The sequence below is a fragment of the Chenopodium quinoa genome, unplaced genomic scaffold (assembly GCF_001683475.1).
Source record: "Chenopodium quinoa cultivar QQ74 unplaced genomic scaffold, ASM168347v1, whole genome shotgun sequence".
Classification (NCBI taxonomy): domain Eukaryota; kingdom Viridiplantae; phylum Streptophyta; class Magnoliopsida; order Caryophyllales; family Amaranthaceae; genus Chenopodium; species Chenopodium quinoa.
Window position 1 is genome coordinate 1058341 of NW_018745291.1, and position 19991 is coordinate 1078331.

At 38.4% G+C, this 19991-nt stretch overlaps 2 protein-coding genes across 7 annotated transcripts; one reads left to right on the top strand and one right to left on the bottom strand.

The window, feature by feature from the left end:
* The first annotated feature begins 626 nt into the window (after positions 1-626).
* On the top strand, positions 627-10793 carry LOC110712166 (pentatricopeptide repeat-containing protein At5g16420, mitochondrial-like). Of its 6 annotated transcripts, none has more exons than XR_002509514.1 (4): positions 8945-9161; positions 9350-9605; positions 10094-10255; positions 10347-10793. XR_002509514.1 is itself a non-coding variant. In XM_021890609.1 (3 exons), the coding sequence occupies exon 1, from the start codon at positions 1119-1121 to the stop codon at positions 2751-2753; it is 1635 nt and encodes a 544-aa protein (XP_021746301.1). In that variant the 5' UTR covers positions 627-1118; the 3' UTR covers positions 2754-5490; positions 10074-10255; positions 10347-10787. The 6 variants fall into 6 exon arrangements, 2 of the variants coding, with proteins under 2 accessions (XP_021746301.1, XP_021746300.1); XR_002509515.1 differs by having other exon boundaries at positions 8945-9108; XM_021890609.1 differs by lacking the exons at positions 8945-9161; positions 9350-9605 and adding an exon at positions 627-5490 and having other exon boundaries at positions 10074-10255; positions 10347-10787.
* Positions 10794-11467: 674 nt separating this feature from the next.
* LOC110712180 (nucleoid-associated protein At4g30620, chloroplastic-like) lies at positions 11468-19565 on the bottom strand. Its single transcript, XM_021890631.1, has 7 exons — positions 19366-19565; positions 16296-16444; positions 12533-12633; positions 12393-12432; positions 12070-12141; positions 11929-11985; positions 11468-11816 (listed from the first exon to the last, which is right to left on the bottom strand). The coding sequence occupies exons 1-7, from the start codon at positions 19469-19471 to the stop codon at positions 11742-11744; spliced, it is 600 nt and encodes a 199-aa protein (XP_021746323.1). The 5' UTR covers positions 19472-19565; the 3' UTR covers positions 11468-11741.
* Positions 19566-19991: the final 426 nt, after the last annotated feature.

The window sequence follows — 19991 nt, forward strand, 5'->3', positions numbered from 1 at the left end:
TGAAATGAAATACGCTGTTGGAGGGAAAAAAAAAAACGACAGAAACGCTGTCTCAGACAGCGTTTCATTAATAACCTTAAACGCTGTCTAAGACAGCGTTTATAGTTCCAGAGTTAAACGCTGTCTGGGACAACGTCTTTGGTATAACTGTTTTTGTTTTTTAAAAACATTTTTATAAATAAAAGGCAATTACAAAAATTTTAAAAAAAAGGTCAACAACAAAGACGCTGTCCCAGACAGCGTTTTTAGGTTGATTTTTTTTTAAAAAAAAACCCAGACATAAAACGCTGACCGAGACAGCGTTTTAGCCTGGAAGTTTAGTTTGGTAAATACTTTTGCCACGCAACCATTTTGGTTAATATTTGCCAAAATTGGCTCACTTTGGAAAAACGTCCCATTAATTTCATAACAAAAACTGAAAAACTTAAGAAATGTACATATTTTTGGTCTGAAATGTACAACCTTATTGGTCTAGCCAAACTTTTTTCCAATCCAAGTTACTTTAGGTTGGACTACCTACCACATACTTGATCGATATTAATCTCACGTATATTAAAAGAACATATAGTCAAAAACATAATACGAAGTAGTAACAATGTTATAAATCAAGGGCCATGATACCATGAGATTATATAGCTAAAAATCTAACATATAACACATCAAACCAAATTAAAACTCAAAATATGAATCAAGGGTCATAAGATTTAGCTAAGAATGACAAAAAGTATAAGTATAACACGATTGAAGAAATCAAAGGAAAAAAAAAATTAGTTAATGCTCGGTCTCTCTTTGTTTTTTTATTTTTTATTTTTTTTTATTTTTAAGTAGATAAGATGAATGGTTCTATTAGACCGGAACCTCTTACAAGTCAACCTGATCAAGTTTACTCTGTCTCCTTTCATATGTCTCTTTAAGATGTATGACTAACACAGCCGATGAGAGCGCTAATCCATAAGACCAAGCCGTTGATCTTGATTCGTGAGAGGGTAAATCGATGGACCTCGAGGTCAAGTATCACCTCAAACAATAACCCCCTACCACCTTCCTCAAAGAGAAATATAACCACCAAAACACCCCATTTCATTTCCTTTCCCTTAAACCCTTGACAAACCATAGTCATGAACTCTCTCCAGCAACACCTCTCCGCCCACAACGCCGCCTTCCTCCGTCGCACACTCTCCTCCATCTCCACCGCACCTTCCGCTCCCTCTCCCTCTCCTCCGCCATCAACCTACACCCTCCCAACCTCCTACAAAGTAACCCCACCAATCAAACCATGGCCTAAACACCTCTCTCACAAACGCCTCATCTCCATTCTCACTCGCCAACAAAACCTCGATCTTGCCCTTCAAATCTTCCACTTCGCCGGCAAATTCCACCCCAATTTTTCCCACAACTACGACACTTACTTAACCATCATCACCCGCCTCGCTCGTGCCCGCCAATTCCGTCATTGTGAATCCCTTTTGACCGAATTGCAAAACTCCCACCTTAAATGCGGCGAAATTGTGTTCGTTACTGTTATTCGGAACTACGGGTTCGCGGGTAGTCCTAAGGATGCTGTTCGGACTTTTCTGAGGATACCCGATTTCGGGGTTCATAGGTCAGTTCGTAGTTTGAATTGTTTGTTGAATGTATTGGTACAGAATAAGAAATTTGATTGGGTTTATCTGATGTTTAAGAGTTGTAGGTCTAAATTTGATGTTATTCCCAATATTTTTACTTGTAATATTCTTGTTAAGGCGCTTTGTAAGAAGGGTGATGTTGAAGGTGCTGTTAAGTTGTTGGATGATATGCCGGGTATGGGAATGATGCCGAATGTGGTTACTTATACTACCCTTTTGAGTGGTTATGTTGGAAAGAGGGATTTGGTGGGTGCTAAGAAGGTTTTTCAGATGATTTTGGATAGAGGGTGGGTGCCCGATGTTACGACTTATACGGTTTTGATGGATGGGTATTGTAGGGATGGGAGGTTGAGAGACGCGGTTAAGGTTATGGATGATATGGAGGAGAATGGGGTTGCGCCGAATGAGATCACTTATGGGGTTTTGATTGTGGCGTATTGTAAGGAGAAGAAATGTGGGGAGGCGTTAAATTTGCTTGGTGATATGTTGGAGAAGAGGTATGTGCCAAGTTCGGCGTTGTGTTGTAAGGTGATTGATGTTTTGTGTGTGGAAGGGAAGGTGGATGATGCGTGTGCGTTGTGGAGGAAGCTTTTGAAGAAGAATGTTACTCCTGATAATGTTATATCGAGTACGCTTATTCATTGGCTGTGTAAGGAGGGGAAGATTCAGGAGGCTAAGAAGTTGTTCAATGAGTTTGAAAGGAGTTCAGTTCCTAGTGTGTTGACTTATAATATGCTGATTTCAGGGTTGTGTGAGGCAGGGGAGTTGTGTGATGCTGGAAGGTTGTGGGATGATATGCTGGAAAAGGGGTGTACTCCGAATTCATTTACTTACAACATGTTGATTAAAGGGTTTTGTAAAATTGGAAATCCTAGAGAGGGGTTGAGAGTTTTGGATGAGATGTTTGAAAAAGGATGTTTGCCTAATGAATCAACTTATAGAATATTGATTGAGGAGCTTTCTGGTTCAAATTTGGACACTGAAATTATGAAGTTGTTGTCCAGTGTTTCTAAAAGGGGAGGGAAAATTGATGCTAGTTCATGGGAAGTCATTCTCACCAATGCTCTTGCTAATGTGGATACCGGGGAAGTTCTTGATAGAATTTTACCGCAGGATGCTTTGCCATGATTTTTCATGCCGGGTCTCTGTATAACAACATGTCCATTTGTAGCCACTGTATTTCAAAACTGAGTCTTTGAAGTTCGGTAAAGAGCTCTCCTTAACTAGCTCGTACCTTTTGAAGAAAGATCAATTCCAAATTCTACTAGCGGCTTGGTTATTGAGTATAACTATTTTTATGTAATATAGTATCAGGGTAATATATCTTGTTTGGATCTTTGCTGGGTTGCCCAATAATATGCAAACTTGCAAAGGCTTTCATGGGTGATAATTAATGTGGATCATGACATCTATTTTTGTTAACATTCTTTAATCTTAGCAAATTATGCGTTGGGATTTTACTCGAAGTGTTGATGGGCTTTCTAAAATGGGTGATTATTTCAGAAGTGGGCCTAGATATTGCATTTAGTCGTTACATAAGGGTCTTGGTTTGTTCTGGTGATATCTTTTTTGAGCATTGTGCCATTGGAATACATACATTACTGCAGATAGATTTGATTTTCCTAATTTTTTTCTTATGGAATAGGGAAAGTATTGGTTCAAGGTTTACATTGACTTCATTGGTTAGTAGTTAGTTGAGCTCTATATGGTTTCTCTACTCAGGATTACATATTACTTACTGCATACAATGAAAGTTGGTTTTTAGTCTGGCTAAGGATGTGGCAGTAGGAAGGTATACGTGAATTGGTGGGAGGAAGTCATCAAACTATTGTTCAACCATCATCATTGCTGTGGTTGTTTCAGCTTACTTAAAAGGGACCTATATCACAGTTTCATTCTTATCTCTGCAAGGACTTTCAGTATGTCTGTAGGATTTGACAAAGGGTGTCAAGCTGAAGTGTGTAAATTTGATTCCAAGAAATTGCAGAATAACTCAGGTGATTTGCCTGAGAATGGCCTTCAGGGAAGTGCAGACCAGGCTAGTGGGAAAGATGTGAGTGACTAGAAGACATTTCAGGAGTTTAAGGAAGTTGGTGAACTGGATAAAGAAGAGAAGATACAGAATGCCAGCTCTGATGATTATGAGAGGATTTCTTTTGCTTAGATAAATGTTGAGTCCAGAAAGGATGAAGTTGCCAAACATATAGAAGAAAATTTAATGTCAAGCACTGAAGAATATGAAGCAACTGATCCGACAAAAATATTGAAACTATTGAAATGCAAAACAGATTAAGTTGGAGAGATATCTAGGTAGGGAGGATTCTGATGGCACAAAGGAGAAATAGATGAAATAAGGGTGAAAGCAACAGTAGAAGCCTGGTGTAAACTAGTGTTTGTCCAGATGAAAGTAAAGAAGCTAGGAAAAGAACAACAGAAATACGGTTCCATGACCAACTCAACCAAGCAGAGTTACTGAATGAAATTTCCACACAAACCGAGGCTTGGTCGACTCAAGCAGGAGTGTCAGAGGAACTGAAAGTTTCCGAGTACTCGTTGATCAAGGAATAAAAGGGATACAGATGGAAACTCTGTAAGGTCACTGCTAGTCTGGAGTATATTCCTTGCCTGTCTTGTTCCTCTGTCCAAGGGGTATAAAAATGTAGTAAAATGGTCTAAAAGCATAGGGTATGCCAAGTGCTTGGTGGAAAATATGAAAAATGGAGGATAATTTATTGATCAATTTAGTTGTTGTACTGGTTCTTACAGATTGATATTGCTTTGTGCAGACATGGTTTGCCAATTTATCCCATACTAAGTTTGTTGAACTCGAAGGATATCAGAAATGGGTAAAGGTTTATGGCCATTACATTACATCTGGTGGGAACCAGTTTTAAGCTTGTTGCTATGTGTTACATTGCTTTACTGCATTACTTACCTTACCTAGTTACCTATTCATATTTCATGACGAGCTAGCATTATTGCTTAGAAGGTCTTTTTTTATTGCATTACTTACCTCTTCTAGTAATCTATTCCTATTTCATGCCGAGCTAGCATTATTGCTGAATATGAATCTTAGTGAAGCATCACTTGTTATTTCTTGAAATTATATGAAATCACGAATGATTCTTTTGTTTGAGGTTTTTTGACTTATACATTCTGCTATATACTTCATTCTATAAATAATGCACCATGTAGAGTTTTACACTTCCCAATGAACAATTTTGCCCCCAAGATCTTTTATTCTCATTACATAAAAATTATAAGAAGTTAATATTTTGAAAGTATAAATCGAGACAAATCCAACAAGTTGCCACAAGACTATATCTTTCTTTATGTATGAATTATTATAGATGGCCAAAGGAGAGTGAATAGTGTAGAAGTCCAAATGGTGAAGTATTAAAGGAATGGAAGGAAGTTTTGTGTTTTGTTCTCCTTGCAGGTTGAGTTTATGTTGCTTTATCCCTTGGTGAGTTTCTGTTACACCTCCTGATTACTTGGATAAAGTAGAACTTTTTTTTTGTTTTTTCCACTGCTTGTAGCCTATTGGTACTTTGTTACTGTGATTTTGTTACTCAAATATACAACTGGTCTGTCTTAGTAATTGTGTGTCTTCATTATCTGTAACTTAGTGGACCTGTTTCTAGCTTAATATCTGGAATCCAGACTGTTCTTGACATTGTTAAATAAGATATGCTTAATCTACAGACCGCTCCTGATTTTGCTACTTTTTTGAAAGAGAAGCATTCACGTCACTTGCTTCTAAGGATAAGCATGAAGCACAGGTTCGATTTGCTTTTTAAAGAGGTATACCTGCTGTATTTTGCTGAAAGAGAAACACTCAATAGGGTCCCTTGGAATGTTGAAGGTATTTTTTACATCTTGAATTCAACTTTTGCCTTGTGTTATTAAAATGCTTCTAAAGTTGAAATATATTTAAGGTGGTAAACTGTTTTTTGGAACTGTATTGTATCTGTGACCTGGATGCTATTTTGTATGGTCTGCCAGTCCATTTTTGCATTAAGATCCTGAGGATGTGAGCATTTGGAAAGATGCATTATTTCATGGTCCAACATATTTCACTAGTTATTCAGGAATCTGGTAGTAATCATTGAGTAATAGACTTATAGACCTATGCTTGCAGCTATGTGCAAGCTGACAAAGTCTTATTTCAGGAATTGGTAACCGCTGCTTAGCCATTGATAATGTTTATCAGCTTTCACTATATTTCCATTTTTCTGCTGTTTAGTACAAATGAAGGAGTAGGAACAGGGAATGTTTATAAATTTCTACATTGATTTATATGATTATACTGCAAAGAAAACTACATTCTGTGGATTAGGAGTGTTCAAGCAATAGCTTCAACATTATGATTGAAGGAGCCCTCCCCTATACTATGTTTAAGGCAACTTTAAGATTTTTTGCAATATATGGATGCATCTTGCTCTGTTTTAAATCTATTAATGTGAAGGGGAAGCATATAATTTGCAATTCAGGAAAAAAAAATTAAAATTGGAAGTACATTTAAATGACGTAGCCAAAATTTAAGATAGTTTCACCAGTATAAGATTCAGTAGAACTTTAGCTAATCTTGTTTTGTTCAATCTATACCCAATTTTCACAAGAAAGTATCAAGAAAAACAGCATAAACCAACCCAGAACAGATCCAGTCATTTGTTTACTCTAACCAAATGTGAGTGGCTGAGATACATTTTTTGGGGGAAATTAAAGTCCGTTATGATGATATTTTTTAACAGAAGTAGTAAAATGATTGTCACAAAAAGTACAAGTAAATGAAATCAGGGAAGGGAGTAATATGCTAGAGATCAGAAAGTTTAGGGAAGATATGGGAGTCTGTAATAGAGAAGAACAGAAGAAAGAAGATAGAAAAGAAAGAAGATAGAAATATTTGTATTAAGGAGTTGTATCAAATATCCTTCATTCGAGAGGAAGGTGCTCTCCAAAACAAGCCAAGGCTTTGTGTATAATTTTCTGCATATCCAACTTCATTCCATGCACTCCTACTTATACTGATCATCAGACCATTACATTCATTCCCCCTTACTACCAGAAAATATTCTCTAAAACAAAAAGACTAACAGAACCCTCATAACAGAACATTATTTATTTTAAGCAAAAAAGTAAAATAACAGCTCAGCTCCTTCTTTTCTGAATCTTCTAACCGTTTCCAGCTTGCTTCTTGCGTCTGGCATAAGTAACCACAATTGGAGGCCCATTCCTTGCAATACCTCCCACCCAAAGTTTCACCTTGTCCTCAAGGTGGAAGCTAGGAAACCTGCTGTCAACTTCCTCAAAAAGCTCCCAAGTGGCTTCAAATTCCTGCAAACCCTTCCAATGAATCAAGACTTCCATGGCAGCCTGGAAGTTCCTCACACCAAGCACTGCTTCTGGTTCCACCTCCAACACCAGATCAGCAGTGAGCTGAGCAGGGAGGCTGGTTGGGCGTTGCCCAGCACCCACAGCCTTCTTCAAGTGAGATGTGGAACACTGGATGGATCTTAGACCCTGGTGGCAGCTGTAGTTTATAAGCCACCTTGCCAATCCGCTGAACCACAGGGTAAGGTCCATAGAAACGAGGGGCCAACTTGGTGTTTGACCGTCTCACCAGAGACTTTTGCCTATAGGGCTGCAGCCTGAGATACACCAAGTCACCCACCTGAACTCGCCCTCACGCCTTCCCCTATTCTCATATTGCTGCATATACACCTGTGCTTGCACCAAATGAAACTTTAATTCATCCAGAACATCATCCCTTTCCTGCAACTGTTCATCCACTGAAGATACAGCAGTAGTGCCTGCTGAAAATCGCAACAAGTGAGTAGGATCCCGTCCATACACTGCCTTGAAAGGAGTGTAATTTGTGGCAGTATGAAAAGAGGTGTTGTACCAGTATTCAGCCCATGGCAGCCAACGAGCCCAAGTATGGGGTATCCCACTCACAAAGCATCTTAAATACGACTCCACTCCCTTATTGACGACCTCTGTCTGGCCATCAGTCTGGGGATGGTAGGCGGTACTTCTCATCAACTGAGTTCCCTGAAGTTTAAATAATTCAGTCCAAAAAATACTCAGAAAAACCTTATCACTATCAGACACAATCGACCCTGGTATCCCATGCAACTTCACCACCTCACTAACAAAACTATTGGCCACACTCTGAGCAGTGTAAGGATGTTTGAGGGGAATAAAATGCCCATACTTTGTGAGTCTGTCCACGACCACAAGAATGGTATCCCAACCCAAGGATTTCGGTAAGCCCTCAATGAAGTCCATTGAGATGTCCTCCCAAACTTGCTCCGGAATTAGCAAAGGCTAATCGCATTGTTTTTGGGCTTGTTAAACCCATGACCGAGCTCAGGGATTTCATCTGGTTGTTGTGGAGGTAAGCTGACGCCCTCTGGAAGCGTCTCCACCACAGAAAGTTCTCCAGTATCATCTCCAGCCTCATCATCTTCCAGGAGTAGCACACTCAGGCCGCGGCGTTGACAACGGTGGTTTAGGGACCACTTGTCATCGCAACGAAAGCACAACCCCTGTTCCCGTTTAAGTTGGATTTCTTTCTCCGTCAACCGCCTTATCTCGCCGGTATTTTGTGGTTGGGAATTGTGTTTCGGTTTTGAGAGGAAGGGTAGGGGGAAGCTTGAGGATTCGGGTTTGTGTTTAGGTTCGTGGTTGAGTTAGGAATGTTTGGGCTGGTACGAAGATTTGGGTAAGGGGGACGCCAAGAGGGAAGATTCCCCACGGATTTGGGCCTTGGGCTGACTCTGAACTTCTCTTCTATCCTCATGGACAGATCCATGGCCTGGTAGGGTAAACGAGTCAAGGATCCGGACCTCAATCCGAATATCCTCTTTTAAGCCATTAAGATACTGACCTTTTGCAATTTCTTCGGGAACTCCCTCAATCGGAGCAAGGAGTTCAATGAATCGCCTCTGATAATCAGCCACCGTATCGGTCTGCCGGTGAGCCAGCCATTGCTCGTGTAATGTGCCGGTGGCGGTGGTTCTGAAACGCCGAAGAAGGAGCTTCTTCAAGGCTTCCCACGAAGTTAATGGGTGACGCCTATGCTCCCATTGAAACCACAATAGGGCGTCTCCATCAAGCGCGACAATGGCCGCCTTGAGCTGGTCCTCTTCACCTAAACGGTAAAAATGGAAAAACCGTTCAGCTCTGAGAATCCAACCATCCGGGTTTGTGACATCAAACAAAGGAAGATCCAGCTTCCTCAACTTCCAGTTTGATTGTCCGCCGTGAAAGCCGCCATCTCCACCGTCCAAGCGAGGTTGTGAAGAGAAGGGGTTTTCCCACTGCAGTGGTGACCCATTTTCCAAGGAGGGGTGAAGCTCCGATCGAATTTTCTCCTGACCGGCGACAATCTGGGTGTTGATGTCGGTTTTGAGGGCTGCCAACGCGGTGGTGATCTCCTGAGCCACCTGCGACGGAAGCCCAGCTATCTCCTGCTCCAGTAAGTCCAATCGCTAGCCGTGATTCAGGCGAGCCATCTCCTTTTCCGGCGTGGTTCGTCACCGCTCTGATACCAATTTGCTATAAAATGATTGTCACAATAAGTACAAGTAAATGAAATCAGGGAAGGGAGTAATATATGTTATAAAATTTTCCTTCGATCTTTGTAGTCCCTTGGGTGTTGACAACTTAATATTATAGTTTCATACTATGAATCTCAATTCAGGAACTTTGCATTTCAGGCAAGTATATACAAAGTACAAACTGCCTACAGATCCATCAGATATGGGTATCAGCTTGCAGTTTAGTGGCCATCAAAGCTTGAAAACCCTCCTTACTGCTCAAAGGATTATTTCTGGAAGTAAATGAAATCATGTCAAAGCTGATCCTAAAGATTTCATCAATGACTGCAAGCACTGGAAACATGTGCCAAATCTAACTACCAGAAATAAGTGTAGCCAAATCTTATTTTGATGGACGTGAGAGCTATATTGGAGGGTGAGCTTTTATTCACTTTTTTATAAATAAGTATAGGATTGGCTGGTGCCATAACTCGTGGATTATAATGGCTAGTCTTTTATATGATGCTTAATAGCAGTCTCTCCTTTCTGCTGGCCAACCCAATGTAAAGGATTACAAATGGGGCTATGACTATTGATTAGAGATAGAACTTAGATAAAGCAGGTGGGACAAGAGAGAAGTCTGTCGTGGTCGTAATTTTAGAATAGAAGTAGGAACTACTAGACCATAGAGTATTGAATTAGCATAGGAAGTATACTTTAATTAATTAGTTTTTTTTTTTTTTATTTATAATTATTATTATGTGTGGGTGTTTGTCTCTCTATTTATGTCCTTTCCTCCCTTCTCCAGCATACAGTGTGCCACTGGGTTATGGGATTAACCTTCTGACCTGCAACATTTTAGTGATGATAAGTAGAAAGTTACAATCTTAATGATTCTCTTCAGAATTGCACTTTTCATTTCAGATTTGCTGCAGCCTTGAAGGAACTGAAATTGTGGGTGATGAATGTAGCCCTTATTACTTCAATAGATATACTGCCGATTATATCTGAACGACACCATGTCAACTTATCCAGGATCTTAGGATCGTTTTCATTCCTGATCATTTTCTGTGATCTCGATAAAAGGTTTGTGAAGTCATCTGTAGTAGTATTTATCACAGTTAATAGAAATGCTACCCCATCTGGTATGATTTGTAACTGTAAACTATTCTGTCAGGTGTTAGTTTGTGGCAGAATCTGACAGAATTAACTCTGGTAGTGAACGACGATGCTGAAACCATACTTGAGGTAGAGAGCATGGCCAAATCCAGAAGACCCGGTCACCCGGATCACCTCATCAAAAGATAGTGAAGGATTGCTTTGTGTTCAGAAGACAAGATGGCATTTCTCTGCTGTTGAAACTATCACAACAGCTATAGCTTAGCTTTGAGCCTTTGATGCACGGTTTGTCATGGCTCGAAAATATATGCTGTTCTAGAATAGGTCCATGTTCATATATTGATTTAGAAGCATTGATTCGAATAATGTATCGACATTAGCGTTATTCCAATGTATCTAAAGATTCTGCTCCCCTCTCGGCATAGAGGGGGTACAGTAACAGAAGTATTTTTCCAGAAACAGGTCTTTGCATTTTAATGAATTATGTTTGTTTTTATTAGAGCCATTATAATCCAAAAGCAAAACACAGTGAAACTTTTACTCCTTAGATGACGAACAATAGCACTGGTCATCAAAAGGTGTAGTATTTCTGTTAGCCAAAGATCCAATCCAATCATTCCCATAAAGTCTATTTCATAGACTCACAGTTGATGCACTTGACGGTTTCAACTAGAAACCTATCAATTCCTCACTTTGCCTACTTCTCTGCAACCCCTAATTCCTCCCTCATCTTCATTCAATATTGATTTTCTAGCTTTTACGAATACGTCTATTACCTTTCACACTACCGCTCAGATCCCTCTCATGCCAACATCATTGCCACTCCTCTCGAGCTGTTGCGCAGACTTGAATTTTGATAGCATGTAATCAATTTTGACCATAATAGTTCTAAATCTGAAACTTAAATGGCTATAATCAGCCATTAGTGATCTACATTTAATTCTATACAAAGGTATGCTGTGTTTTGGTTTATCTTTAAGTTAATATTGATTCCATGGTATGGGTTTGATTGAAAGTTGAAACCCACCACACCCCGAGGTATGAAAATCAATGCCTTGCGGGGTTTGAAAGATTAGGCCCTAAGGTTTGGGTTCGGTTGCTTCCAATTTCCAAATACATACCGATTCCAAAAAAATATTGAACCAAACACCCCCATAATTAGCTTCATTACACATTCCATACCAATCATAACTCAAAACTATGTGACTGCTTTGAGGATTAAGATATTCTGAAGACCAGTAGTAATTAGGACTAATAGCTGAAAATGGTCAAATAAAATCACATATGGGCCAGATTCAATTCTTTGAGCAACTTTCAAAATTGGAATAACTCATCGCTAATTGTCTAATGTATACAAGGAGGTTACATAACTAATGCAAAAGATTTGAATCCTCTGTTGGATCAACCAAAATTGACTTCAGCGATCAATCCTCGCGCATCCATGCTAGAAGCCTCACTTCAGACCGTCGCTCATGCCTGGTGGCATCCCTAAACTTTGGGCAAGATTGCTCATTTTGTCCTTCATTGCCTGACAAAAGAACATAACAACCTCAGAAATCTAGAATTAATAATTTCCCCATTATATTTCGTTTTTGCTGTTTCCTTCTTTGGTAATTGAAAGAGTAAACACGGTGACTCACCAGCACGCTTTTCTGGTGTGCATCTTTGTATGCCTCGGTAACTAAAAGCGAGAGTTTCTGCATGAATGATAAGACAGTTGTTCAGTAAGGGAATAAGTGGGCACAACTGAAAAAGAGCACCACATAATAATTAAAGCTCACTTCAGCTCCAAGTTCCATTGCAGCTTCAGTAATCTCAGTCCGAACAGGTTGTTGATTACCAGAAAGGGTTACCTAATAAAAAAATTAAAAAAAAAAAAAAATCAGATATGAAGATATAGCCAAAATGCCAAATGTACAGAATCCAGAGAAGAAATACAAACATTTGTGGTGAAAATTACACAGATTGATAACATTAAAGAATGTAGCACACCCAAAGGCCATAGCTAATTCATATAAAGAGGTATCAAGTTATATTTTTCTTTTAATATATTTATTTTCCTGTGGAGAGAGTGGGATGGTAAATATTATGGGAAACAGCATACCTTTATGAGTTCATCTTCACAGTAACCATCAAATTCTGCTCTGCAAGACCCAAAAAAATAACAAAAGAAACACTTATGCCATTAATCAATACATTAAAATTAATATTCTGCTCAAAAAATTGTAAGAAATTAGCACATACGCTGCTAACTCTTTTTGCACTTTAACTGCTTCAACTTGGACAACCATTTGAGCCTTTTTGACTGTCTCGTACAGGTTTTGCATGTTGCCAAGTATTCCAGCCTACATTAGATCAAAAAGGTAAGTTTAGTAGTAACTCAATAATAGATAGATTGAGGGCATGTACACGCTACATCTCTATCAAAATGTCCCTACTTAAAAAAGGTTAGTTACATACTGTCCACAAAAGCATTGTGTTGAATAATATAGAAAAGAAAAAAGGATATACGTATTGCATGAAATTCTTTTCAGCCTTTTTTTTAGATCCAAGTCCACTGTTGGGCCCAAAGCCTGGTGAAAAGCTGTTTATAGTAAGAGCAGATAATGGCTCTTCCAATTCCAGGTTATTCGTATCCTTTTCGAATCCTTAATTAGATCTAGGTCCTGATTAATTTAATAATGCAATCTTCTTAGTGTATTTTGGAAACTTTCTTATTGGAACTATACCTCAGTCCCAGGATAAAGATCAACCATTCTGTGATCTTATATCATTCTTTTTAAATCTCTTTGATGTTTGGGGATGATGTCTTAGATTATGTTTTCCATGCTTGATGTGCCCTGAAACCTGATGGAGTTCTTCCATGCGTTGGCTGTGTAGCTATTAAAAGAAGGGAATCCTTGTATAAGTTAGGCAATGTTAGTCAAGCATATGATATATACACTAAGGCCCAGGGTTACCTAATAGTCTAATACGTAGTACGCTACAATACGGGGAACGAGTACGAATTTGCAATGCGCTAGGTGGGAGTATGGTAATATGTTTGAGGTTTTTTTGGAGTCATAATATGATATGAACAATACACCCTAATAAATATTAAGGTTTTTTATTTTTAAAAAAGGGGGGATTTGGTATGAAAACCTGAAATTGGAGTTCGTAACATGACGGGTATTAGGTAACTGTGCAAAAGAAACAAACTAAAGCACGAAGGCAAAAGAAGGAACCCCCTCCTCCCAAGCCTCTATGGCGTTTGTTGGAATAATGGAGACAAATAAACAAACCCCGCCTTGTTGATCTATTCTTACTCTCTGCCACCCCTTCTCATTAGGGGTGGTTATTGGGCGGGCCAGTGCGGGTCGGTGTGGGTCATTAGTGGGGCGGGTTGGTTGCGGGTCATGATAAATATTTAGTGGGTCAGAATCGGTTCACGTCAGGGTCGAGGTAAAAGTGAAACGGGCCATCAACGGGCCTTTACCCACATACTTTCACACAGGCATTCATTTACAAATCTCAGGCCACCACCACAAATCCTCACGCCACCACACAAATCGCAGCAACACCACCACAAACCGAACCCACCCACCACCTACTTCCTCACCACCGAACCCCCCCACCACCGAACCCCCTCACCACCGAACCCACCCACTCACCACTCACCTTGAAACACAACAAAATAACACCTAAACCGCCTGAATTAGCACCTGAAAATTCGCCGGAAACCTGCACATCCACTGCCTGAAAAAGGCCCCAGAAATTCGCCGGAAAGGCCGCCTGCAACCTCCACCAAATCGTACCTCCAAATAGAACCTCCACCAAATCGCACCTCCCAATCTAACCTCCACCAATCGCACCTCCAAAACGAACCTCTATCGAATCGCACCTCCACCAAAGCTTGAACCGACCTCCATTTAGCAGAGATGTTGTCGTTGAGGAGAGAATATTTATCACGAAAATACAGATTTTATAGAAGAATGAAAACCAAATGCCATGCCTTCTCAGTGTAATTGTAGTTTCTGCAAATTGCGAGGTCTGAGCTTGAGTTTGAGCTAGAGTTTTGAGTTTTCATGGCGGATTGAGGAGGGATTTGGAATGAGGAAGTTGAAGTAAATAGGGTTTAGGAAGGAATTGAGTTGAAGATTAAGGATTTGCAGGATCCATGGAGTAGAGAGAAAAAGAAAGGGGAAAATTGGAGGTTCTGTTTTTTTTTTTTTTTTTTAAATTTGGGTTTTTTCTTTTTGGCCCTTTAATTTTTCTTTGATATTAATTGGCTGTCAATAAAAGCCCATTATTGACCCTATCCACTAAAATATTAAAGGGTCAAGACCCTTTAAATTTTGGCCCGACCTATCAATGGGCAGCCCTATCCATTAACCACCCCTACTTCTCATTAATTTCTATCTCTTTGCATTGAGATATCACAACACGAGGAATACGCTAATTTGGGAGTATTAAAACACGAAAGTATTGAGTATTGGAACGTAGTAAGTATCAATATGGAATTCGCTGAGCGAAGGGAGTATTAGGTAACCCCGCTAAGGCCAACCAAAATTTCTGCATTGAGGCAATCATTGGAATTTTAGTGGGTATGTTTGAGCAAACATCTGAAGTCTGATCTATAATCCTATGGCTAGAACAAAACAAAGAAAAGCCCTTCAGAAAAGCTACATCACATTCACAATTGGGAAGTGGAAGTTAAGTGGAAGCACTTGAAAATATATAATTCAAGGTAAAAGGTTGACTCCTATGGCACAGAGTTAAGTAGGGAGTCATCTGTTGTTGAGGGTCTGAGAAGTGAGGTGATCAAGGACATGGATGATATTGAATTTGCATATATACCCTCTAAATCTGGAAACAAAAGAGAAGACTTGCTAACTATCACTTAGTACCTGATGCTAATTGGTAATGGGAATATGGGATAGAGCCATAGAGGACAATATGCTAAACAATGGTCAGAAATGTATCTCACAAGAATAAAGCAAGAAAACCAACATACGACTTGTGTAGAGCTCCCTGATAAGGATAAGAATGAGAATCCAAGTACAGAGGAAAAGAAATACTTTATTAACTCTATCAACAAGAAAAAGTGAACCTCCACTTTGAGAATCCCAACCAGTAATATTGACTGGTTGAATGAAGGGAAGGAAGCTTTATACTCATACACCACAGTGACAGTTCCTACATCAAAGCTGCAAACAATTGGATTGCTAGAAGTCCCTCAAAAGCTAGTTTGAAAAGAACAACTCACCTTCAAGGCTCCAATGGATAATCTCATTCAAAAAATACTCCTCTATACAGTTGTTGGAGGGTTACTGTACTCATAGATGTACCAGACCTCAAGATGTAAAGTAAATAGCCATGATGATGCCGACCATATGTTCATGAGAAAGCAGTCTCTTGTGGCACTGGATATGGATAATGTATTTGGCCACCAACATCCAATACCCATTCATTTGCAAAATTCAAATTTACATCTCACAACAGAAGCAAGGTAAGCCTAATCGTACTGGCAAGCAAGCAGAAAGCTCAAGAACAATCCGTAACTTACAATCACGGAAAATAAGAGGTTTCAACACTCAGCTATCTAGCATTTCAAAATTATGTTGCTTCTGTGTAGGTGGCAAGCACGAGTTGGAAGCATCCCCAGCAAAGAAGATTGCTAGATTCAATCAAAGTCCTTGTCAATCAGGTGAGCAGTATGGGTGTATAATATTAGATTCAAGTCTTCTAACTTTGTACTCACTGGGTGACAAGCACCCAAAAAAAAAAAAAAAATCATGTCTACTATTTACACCCTAATTTGGCCAAAATAAAATCATGCCAAAGGCAGGGGGACTATAGATACAAGATGAGCTCACAAATTGTCCATGAAATCATTGAAACGCGTACAATACTAATACCTACAGGGAGGCTCTGATTTTTCCATGCAAATATATATGACAACTGCGACAAAGGATGAAGATATTCTGATACAAGAGCATATAGAAATATAAGGAAAAAGAAAGCTCACTTTTGATGAAGAGTCATCGCCCTTTTCGCTATCCTTTTTACCTCCAAATAAACCATATACACGTACTGATCTTGAGCTCTTCCCAGAGTTACTGTTCGTCCATACCAAACATGGACGGCCAATAGAATTAGCCTGACTATTTAACTTGCCTGTAAAAATAGTAAATGATTAGATTACATGACAATAAGATACTGCAAATTGCATACAACATCTAAATGATGCATGGTAACATTCAAACATAACCAAATAAGAGACTAGTCTAGGAGAATTACTTTGCGGAGTGACTTCTATTTCTGTCAAAGGGAGCTTGGGGAATAAGTAAAGAAGTAGTTAAGAGGAGAAAGGCGGGTAAAGGGAGTAAAGCTCCTATACAGAGGAGTTGATATAGAACTGGGAATCAGAAAATTGTCGAGTTTATTACAGGTTTTCAGTTGCTTAATTCAAGAGTATCCAACCACTCTTAAGGCCTATAATTGAAAACACCTTTGTTCATAGTTTAATAGCATCAACATTACAATCATCTATCTATTCCCAATCAAAAGTCTTTTTTATATTAACTTTTCTTCAATTTCATCTGTTTTCCAGCTTATGTTTGCGATTTTCCACCTTCTTTTCTAAGCTTCCATCATCAAATACCCAATCTATGACACACACTTTCCCCATACTTTACAAAACCCAACTCAGGACACAACTTTGCAACCAGAGAAATGCAAACTCAAAACCCCCGACTCATTTTTTTCAACAGGATATGACATCCTTACTGAATATAACTTCAATGATGGTACTAACACTGGCCAATAATGTCACAATAGTTCAACAATGCTTTCCTCAGGCAGGCTTGAGGGTGATGTCGTGCCTTTTTTCGTTAATTACTATATTTCATGTTTATGTTCCCAATATAACACTATTATCTCTCTATCGGAGGGTTATTTTTTAAATAAATATTGGTTTATATTGACCTATATATTGGATTTAATTTCTCTCCTTGTAAGAGTTGAGAGCTACAGATTGATTTGTCAAAGGAGATTTGTGCACTGTTGGAGGAGATATCAACCACTCGTGTGCAATCAATTTAATCGGTTCATTCTATTCGAAAACTACAATTAATCAATAAACCCCGTCTTAGATAGTTGTATTAAATAATGACATGAAAAGGGTGATCAGATCTCATCCACAAATGACCATGGTTTGCTGAAGTACAATTTTATTTGATCCAATTTAATATATACTGCATTTGTTAATTATTACCTTTATTGTAGGTGTCATATGACTTCCAAATAAGAAATTAATTTTAGTTTAAAACTATGACTAGGGAAGTACTAATCAGCTTGCATCTCCAGGAGTCTTTAGAACACCAAATATCAACATTATGTATACCAGTTTAGGGTGATTGGAAAACAAACTATTCCATTGGATCACCCACTTCCTCCCTGATTCTAGTGATCTAGCTAAGGTAAATTCATGTGGCCCACGCCTTAGGTAAAGGAGTGTAGCCAAGTCAAAGTGAACTAGGCATTGATCAATGTTCTCCATACATAGACATTTGAGGTCAAATATCAGAATGACCTATTCAAACCTCACTTCATTTGTTTGAGAGAAAATCTCTCTATTTAAAAAGTCTAGTCTAGTAGATAAATAGAAGCCAAAATATTGGCATGGTCTTCCTAAAGACATTGGCGCATGTTCATCCCATTTATAGATAACATCAATTCATTACCTTTGGAATACAAAATCTAGCATAAGAAAATACTACACCTAGCATAAACACCATTTGAATTGATAGCAATGGCTTAGAATTTTCAACAAAGTTTTTAGCTGCGCAAATCTGGTTGGAGAATACGGAAGCAATAAAAATCCAATATAGGGTTAAGAAGATTAACATTATGTTATTCTTAGCTATATATACTATTCAGACCAAGTATCGAACGATAGACTGTGACTTAGAAGAGAATATAAGCCAACTATCCCATGAAATTTTTTAAACCTTCCAAAATCAACGTACTTAGATTATAAGCTAGATAAAGTCCTACCACACACACTAACTAATAGGCCATACACATAAGTTAACAATATAGACCTACAATTATCTTTATAGATTAATTTGTTCAAAGCCTATACAAGCCCCTATCTTATGCACCTAATTACTAAAGAATACAAGACAAATAAGTACTCCAAGACTTATGTCATATAGACATATTGATAGAGCACTTGTGACTTGATGTTCAATTCAGATCAAAAATATTGGAAACTATTTCATTGGAATAGCCTAGTGTGAAGCTTACTCACATCTCCACCCGAGTTCTAAGTAAGATTAACATAGTCTAAGACATCTGGGGGACAGCGAGCTAAGGAAGTATTGGGAGACAACAATGCTTAAGCTCCCAAAAACGGACCAGTTAACTAGCAGCTGAGGCATAAGCTGCGGAACTGCCATGATACTTTAATATTCAACTAGGTACGTGTACATTCCTTGTACATAACAAGGCTTAGCCAATATTACAATATAGGAAAGTAAGGAAACCATTGTTTATGCATATCTTAGCCTCTTAGGGATAATTAACAGAATTAACACTACCCCAATCTAAAAAAAGGATGGGTATCCCTCATTAATTGGTATACAGCATAGCCGAATCAAGCAATTGCCTTGCAGCAAGCTAGCTAATCAAAATTGGCCATTACATTCTTAATTAGAATTATAGCAGCTAATCAAACAACTAAAATTTAGAAGGTCTATAATCAAAAATTATGATTTCCAGTAAATGATAAATCTTTCAAGCAATAATGATTCATGCAAATTAACGATTGGAAAAATGAAGCTAAAGCTAATACTATTAACATAATTGGCTTAAAAGAACCCTAAATTAAAACGATTAAAACCCGAAATCAAAATATCATGAAGCAATTGACATAGTAAGAGATGAATTACAAATTTCAATTCGATAAAAAACAATAAAACATAACTATTAGAGACTAAAATCAAAAATAATAAACAGGAGTATTAGAAGAGAGAGAGAGAGAGAGAGAGAGAGAGAGAGAGAGAGAGAGAGAGAGAGAGAGAAAGAGAGCTTACAGAAGGAGGTACAGGAAGAAGAAGCATAGTGGGATTTGAGGGTGTCGTTGAATCTGGAATAAATTGGAAGTTTTGATGTGCTGAGTGGTGTGCTCGTGGACGCCATGGAAGGAGAGAGAGAGAATGACTGTGAGTGGAAGAGAAGATAACAAGTTATCGATGAAATGAAAAAAATACAAGTTATCACTCGTGTGCTTATGCGTTCGTTGCCTTTCTCTTATATCCGCTTTTTTTTTTTTATGGCTTGCCGGATTCGGCCAAAAATGTCACGTTAACTGAGATATTTTGTTAATTTCATTATAGAATTACTATGGAGATAAACTGGAAATTCCATCTTTTATATTTTTTATAATGTCACATTCGCTTTTATTTTAACATATTAACCTTTATTTTAATGTAGTGGCCTTTTTTTTTTTTTATTAATAAAACAATTATAGTATGTCTAATGTTGGTGGTCTACGATAAATTTGTGTGAAGAATTTGTAACATTCTTATAGCTTCGTTGGGCTTATTTTCTGTGCGGATCAAAGATGTATGCTGATTTTGTTTTCCCTGCAAAACTTATGGTTCATGAAATAATTAGGTTGTTCGTGTATATAGATGGGTGGAATGGCCTGGACAAGTAC